This window comes from Asparagus officinalis, chromosome 2 (assembly GCF_001876935.1).
Source record: "Asparagus officinalis chromosome 2, Aspof.V1, whole genome shotgun sequence".
NCBI classification, from domain to species: Eukaryota; Viridiplantae; Streptophyta; class Magnoliopsida; order Asparagales; family Asparagaceae; genus Asparagus; species Asparagus officinalis.
The window spans coordinates 23,109,440-23,116,413 of NC_033795.1; the positions used below are offsets into that span (position 1 = coordinate 23,109,440).

Here is a 6,974-nt window from a genome sequence, read left to right on the forward strand (position 1 = left end):
TGGTATTTATTTTCTCAACTAAGATCATAATTAAGTTGTAAGAGATCCTAGACTAATTACAATAGCTATATTGTGAAAATGTTAAACAATTTTATTAATGCAGACTGTGTATGTTCTATGTGGATCCATTTTCACAAATAAGAAGTTGATTAATTATGTAAAACTATGAAAACATTGAAATAGCATATAATCCTTGATACAACTCAAAAAAAAGGTGGAGCACAAAAATATTCGTATCCAAGAAAATATCCATATCTCTACCATACAGAGATGATTACTAAAATCTATAACACTACTGATATGGTAATGTGGTGAAATATTTGGATTTGTACTTGAAATATCCTAATATATATTGGTTTTATCATTGCGACAATTTTAATCCTTGGATTAATGGATTTGAGTTTAATTTTGATAATCAATATATCTAATATTGGCTTTCCATTAATATAATGAATAAATTAATAAACTTTATTATATCATATGAATAATTTTTTTTAATATTATCTAGTTCTCGTATATCTATTATGTACCAACATGTAAATCTGACAGTATAATTGTATCCGCATTCGATTTTAGGTCATCGTTGATGTCATTTATCAAATAAGAGGTTTAGCTGTGAATTATGGGTCCTCAGATGGTTGGTTCCTGAGCTAGAAGTCCTATCATGTACATGAAGAACTCTTAAGAGGTCAGAGTTAGGATCTCCAATAGTTCCTCCGACGATCAAGTCAGTTCACAGCTTAAGTTGAGAAATAAGAGTTAAGTTTTTTTAGCAAGACAATTGCTTAGCATCATTTAGAATAGTTTACCCTAGGCAAGAGAGCTCAGATTCCTTTTATAGCAAATCAGAAGAGTAGATAGATAACTTTGGCCGAGTTAAGTTGGCAGCTCAATCATCATTTGCTTTACAAGTGTCGGCCGCTAAGGGGGTGAGTCATCCAGGCATTTAACGTGAGGGTGACAGGATGCGCATAGTGCTGATGAGGTCCGATGAGTCATAAAGACCTTCAGGGCTGGAGCAATAATGGTTCTGATCATGCGTTTAATGTGATGGCAATTGACTATCAATGGGGGCTCGATAATACACCGCCTTGCGACTCGTCTCACTGGAGACCAGAAACACCGTCTTTTTAGTCTGCCTCACAAGTTGTCGATCTAGAAGGGCCGAGTGCCAATAGAGAGTGTGGTCGACTGGAATGATAGATCGAATGAGGATGCTTCTCGTCTTGATCCTGTGGGTAGGTCGACAAGTATCGTCTTTTTAGTCAGCCTCGCAAGTTGTCAGCATGTTGGGTCGATTGCTGGAGTTGCCCGAGTCATCCCTCTTCGAATACGACTGATTAGGCATATGGCGGGACACGTGTCGGCCTTCCAACGGGAATCAACACTTAACTATTTGCATGCTATAACAGTCATGAATTTTCCATACCAATGTATATCTATATCCATTATTGATAAGCAGATACAGATATAATAAGTATCATATCAGAACCGTATCCAGACCGTACGCACCTTGTAATATCTAATATGTTCCAAAGGTGCAAATTTGCAATTACGTAAAATTACAGTATGAAATCTTCAACTTGCTTGGAGAAAAAGAAACCAGCAAAAGTGCGTACACAAATATAAACGAGGGTTCACTTATCACATTCACTTCTTTATAACCGCCCCTAAACCCTTTCCTCCCTCTCACACACAAACGCTCTCTCTTCGTCACTCTCGCTGAATCTCTCCCTAATTACATCTTTACCCTTACATCGCCGGAGATCGCCATGGGTAAATCCGTCAACTTTCTTATTTCCCCTCTTCTCTCATTTTCCGATCTCCCATTTTCTCACTTTTCCCCTTCTTTTTTCAGCTGGACAGAAGATCAAGGTCGGAATCAACGGTGAGTTTCTTTATTTGTCTTATTTTTTTTTAAATTTTTTTATTTTCATCTCAATGAGTGATTCTGTGCTTAGATCGGTTATTCGAATGATCATCGCGTTTATTTTTGTGAATTCTAAGGCTGAGACCGCTCTTGTAAATGGTTGTTTTGTTTTTGGCTAGGATTTGGAAGGATCGGGCGATTGGTTGCTAGAGTGATTCTCCAAAGCGAGGATGTTGAGCTCGTCGCCGTCAACGATCCCTTCATCGCCACCGATTACATGGTAGTTATAAATTTCTACATCTACTGATGAATTTGTTTCCGTTACTTGATTTCCGATCATCTGATAGATCCTGCGTTAGATTAGCATCAGATCTGTTTGTTTTTTGTTATGTGATCATGTGATTTATATGGCTTTAACTATACTTTTTAGATTATCATCTGATTTTCATCTGATTTTGATTTAACTTTGCTCGTGTGATCTGTGCTGAATAGAATCTGGAGGTATTATGTCCTCCTGTTAAAAGATTTTTATTTTTATTTTTAAAACATTTTAGATTTTTTTTGGCAATTAGTATTTTTGGTATTTAGATTTCAAATCTTGTATAGAATATGAAAATGACGTTTTTGTATCCTGATGGACCATTTTAAAAGTTTAAGTATTATTCTATAATTTGTTATTTGGGTTGAATACTCGAACCATGACGTTCTGAAAGTTCAAATTTCAACTTATTAAACTTTTTAGTTATATTTAATGTATATATTTCTGATATACGCTCTGATTGCTGTCATAAGCTTTTTTTTTATTTAAATCTTAATTTTTATGCTTACGCTTATACTGTTGAATAACTATGCTAATCCAGAAACAGCTGCTCATCTCATCTCTTACAATTAAGAATGGGTTTTCACCCATTTCCTTACACAAACGCATGAAATGTGTTTTTCCTTGAATATGAGCCACATCATAATCCAATAACAATGTGCCACATCATAATCCAATAACAATACGCCACAGTATCTTCTTCACTTGAATTCATCATCCAATAACTATTTTGGAGAATATACTTCCTATAATTGATTTCTTTGGTTTTTTTGGCCAACCAAACAGCCCCTAGTAGGAGTGAGCCTTTTGCTAGATTTACCAAATCATTCCTTTTACTTGATATTCAGTTATGGCTGGGGACCTTTATATTTACCTCTATATTTACTTGATGGCCTCGCTGAATGAGTCTCTTGTTTCTTCCTTTTATTTATTGTTCTTTATTGCTTTTATGATGCTTCATAAATTACGGTAACTACCCTTTGGAAATTAACTACTTGTTTTCTTTGCTCAGTTAGTTTAAGTTTATTTGGTTTAGGACAACTCAATCTATATAGCCATGCTAAGGAGATCTACGAAGGTGTCAGCCATTTTATATGTCAGTTTAATTTTTAGTAGTCCTTATAGGCTTTTTGACTAGGTTGACTTTGTAGGCTAGTATCTGATTCATTGAAATCTGACAAGGTTCCTCACCGGACAGGTCTAACTATATTGTTAGGGAGAAATTAATGTTTTCAGATCAGGTTTATTAATTATTTTCATAAGAACAAAACTATGCAATATGGTTTTCTAAGGAGCTTGTTTTGCAAGAAACCTTTCTATTTATTAGAATTGGAAGATAAGACAGGGTCCTTTTTGCAATTGTTTTCTCTTGTAAGGGTCATCAGTACTTTCTGTAGAAAAATGATCATGACGTTAACATTTGAACAGAGGACAAATCACATTCAATCAAAATTAAAAAGTTTTGTTTGGATTTTGATTGATGCACATCATTTTTACTAATGGTGGGTATGGTTTTCTGCAGACCTACATGTTTAAGTATGACAGTGTACATGGACAATGGAAGCACAACGAAGTTAAGGTGAAGGACTCTAAGACTCTTCTCTTTGGTGAGAAGTCAGTTGCTGTGTTCGGTTGCAGGTGGATGCCTCTTTGTTACTCTTTATTAAAATGTGAAAAATGTTTGTATATTTCTCTAGCTATATGATGTGATCTTTGTACTAAATAATTATTGTTTTTCTCAAGGAACCCGGAAGAGATCCCATGGGGTGAAGCTGGTGCTGAGTATGTTGTCGAGTCAACTGGTGTCTTCACTGATAAGGACAAGGCTGCTGCTCATATTAAGGTTTTTTTCTTCTTCTTATTGCAGTTAACTTTTATAATTTTCTGTTGCCAGTGTCAATATTGAAAGTTGAACGTGGCTTAGTTTAGGAGGTTAGCTTGGTGCTGCACCATGTACAGTCCTTGTTGGTAGTCGTAATGACTTCTTACATTGGATTTTGTAATGGCTGATGGTAACTTGTGAAATTGGTGCCAGAAAATAGTGCAGTGTTCCATTAATTTGCGAACTTTTAGTTTTTTTTAGTTTCAAACTTGGCTATTAATTAACAATGAGAGGGGATTTGAGGATTTGTGAGGAGCCTTGAATACATGAGTGCCTAATTAATAATATGAGCAGTCTCACTAAAGTTTTAAACATGATCTAGCTAAAATATCTATGATATGCTTTTCTTTTCCTTTGTATTATACGTCTTAAATTAAAGATCCAGGAATTAGATATTACAGCATTTACTCCCATGTGAACATCTTATATTAATACTAGACTATGTACGATGTTTCAGGGTGGAGCCAAGAAAGTTGTCATCTCTGCACCAAGCAAAGATGCACCTATGTTTGTGATGGGAGTGAACCACAAGTCATACACACCAGATCTTAACATCGTCTCCAATGCTAGCTGCACAACCAACTGTCTAGCCCCTCTTGCCAAGGTAATAAATTTCCAATATTTTTTTGTGTGATTCCAACAAGTTATTCCTTACTTAATAATGTTTCTCTTGGATGTGATCATGGCAGGTCATTAATGATAAGTTTGGCATTATTGAGGGCTTGATGACCACCGTGCATGCAATTACCGGTATGAGATCTATTCGAGAAATAAATATTCAATTTTACTATATCTGGTAAGTTTGTTGCGGTCAGTAATTTGATTTGACTTTTCTGTTGTTTCAGCCACCCAGAAGACTGTCGATGGACCCTCCAGCAAGGACTGGAGGGGTGGAAGAGCTGCAAGCTTTAACATCATTCCTAGCAGCACTGGAGCTGCTAAGGTATTTGACTTGAATATTTACTTCAATCTATCAGTTGTATCACTGTTTCAACTTTCAAGTATAGTTTATGGTTTCTTCATGTACGTGATCACATATAAATTCCTTGGTTATGAGTTGTTCACATGAAAGTGAGCTACTTGGCATAGCTTATTCTCTTTCCATTAATATCTATTCATGACTTATGCTATGCATCTCTAGATAACAGCATCATTATTTTAGGAGGAAACAATTTGATTCACTTAATGATGTGTTTGTTATTGCCGGATTTTCAGTTTAAACTGTCATAAACCCAAATATTTCATATGTCTTCATCATTTTTATATTTAAGCTACTCTTGTTCAAATAATTTTGAAGGATAGTTAGAGCCACCTTTTGTGTTCACCATCTTGGTAAATTACTTTCACGGATTTCATGTTCGTTTCTGTTTGAAAATGGTGTCCTTGTGGTGCTTTTTGCCTTTTTTAGGCCAATAAATTGATTTTTAAATTAAAGACATTGATAATGATATCTTCCTGTACGTCAACTAATCCCTTCTCTCTCATGTGAAAAATGTAGGCTGTTGGCAAAGTGCTTCCAGCTTTAAATGGTAAATTGACAGGAATGTCTTTCCGTGTTCCAACCATTGATGTCTCTGTTGTGGATCTTACTGTTAGGCTTGAGAAGAAAGCCACTTACGATGAAATCAAAGCCGCCGTCAAGTAAGTAACGTTGCCATCAAGCGCGCAAGAATAGATAGATTGTGTTCCAAATTTTGGACTTCGGAATAAATTAGGTCCTTATTATAAAGTTCACCCTTCTCATTGTTTGGTTTTTTGGTTTCAGGGCGGAGTCTGAGGGTAACATGAAAGGAATCTTGGGCTATGTTGAGGAGGACCTGGTCTCCACTGACTTTCAGGGTGACAGCAGGTAAATTAATTGATCAGTCTTGTTGCTCTTAAAGAAAGCTCATCTTGATGTACTTGTGACTTTTTAATTTATATAGTTGATCCCTTATCATCTTTCAAATAAGCTAATACATGTTATCGTTTGGTGGTTGGTTGATAATAGGTCAAGCATCTTCGACGCCAAGGCTGGCATTGCTTTGAACGATAACTTTGTTAAGCTCGTGTCCTGGTATGACAACGAGTGGGGCTACAGGTAATTGCTCTTTGATAATCTTGCTAGCATCTGGCTGCTTTATGACCTATATTTGTGAAGTGCAAAAATTGGAGTTATACGCATCGGATTTGCTTAACAAAGTATATGATAAGCTTAACGTACCATATACTTGCTAAGTCATCCTTATCAAATGGATGACTGGAATGCTCATTTCTGTTTTCTAATTTGCGGCTTTTCACAATTTGCAGTACTCGTGTTGTTGACCTCATCCGCCACATGAACACCGCGAAATAGAGAGTTTTTCTTTCCTGCTGCTGCTCTGGACCGATGATCGAGTTGCTGATTTCTTTTTGCTGCTAGTAGTAGCTTAAGCTTTTGTTCAGAATAAATTTGTGTTAGCCAGCTTATTGGCGGTGGATTCCCCTTTGAAGGGTTTGAGCTTAAGTTTTACCCGGTGATATTTTATTTACTTCTTGAAAGAACGATTTTCTAGTTTGTATGGATCGTTTTATCTTTAGTTAAGCTGTGGATGTCATTCTCAATAATCATCAGCATATAGCTTTTTGGATGAAGCTTGAAATTTTAACATTTCTGCTGAGTTATCATGGGTTTGCTGTGATATACATTTTGATTATTATTATTATTATTATTATTATTATTATTGGTGGGATTGATTGTTTGCGCAACTATGTATTAGTTATCACTTGTCCCAACTGGGAAATGGTTGAAGATGTTATCCACGCATGCACATTATTTTGGATTGTTTTTTTCCCCCTTAAAAACTAGCTTAAAATAGGGTAATTATATGAAAATAATTTTTTATTTTTAATTTAGGGAAAAATGCTACTGGCCCTTAAAATTA

At 35.6% G+C, this 6,974-nt stretch overlaps 1 protein-coding gene across 1 annotated transcript; it reads left to right on the plus strand.

Annotated features, from left to right (window-relative positions):
• On the plus strand, positions 1,671–6,684 carry LOC109830525 (glyceraldehyde-3-phosphate dehydrogenase 3, cytosolic). The gene is made up of 12 exons (XM_020397799.1): positions 1,671–1,776; positions 1,859–1,888; positions 2,050–2,150; positions 3,712–3,827; positions 3,933–4,032; positions 4,529–4,675; positions 4,761–4,821; positions 4,917–5,014; positions 5,570–5,712; positions 5,837–5,920; positions 6,062–6,151; positions 6,361–6,684. The coding sequence occupies exons 1-12, from the start codon at positions 1,773–1,775 to the stop codon at positions 6,404–6,406; spliced, it is 1,020 nt and encodes a 339-aa protein (XP_020253388.1). The 5' UTR covers positions 1,671–1,772; the 3' UTR covers positions 6,407–6,684.

Coding starts and splice junctions, on each gene's coding strand:
- LOC109830525 (XM_020397799.1), top strand. Junction 4,676..4,760: donor GTCTAGCCCCTCTTGCCAAG/GTAATAAATTTC, acceptor TGATCATGGCAG/GTCATTAATGATAAGTTTGG. Junction 5,015..5,569: donor GCAGCACTGGAGCTGCTAAG/GTATTTGACTTG, acceptor TGAAAAATGTAG/GCTGTTGGCAAAGTGCTTCC.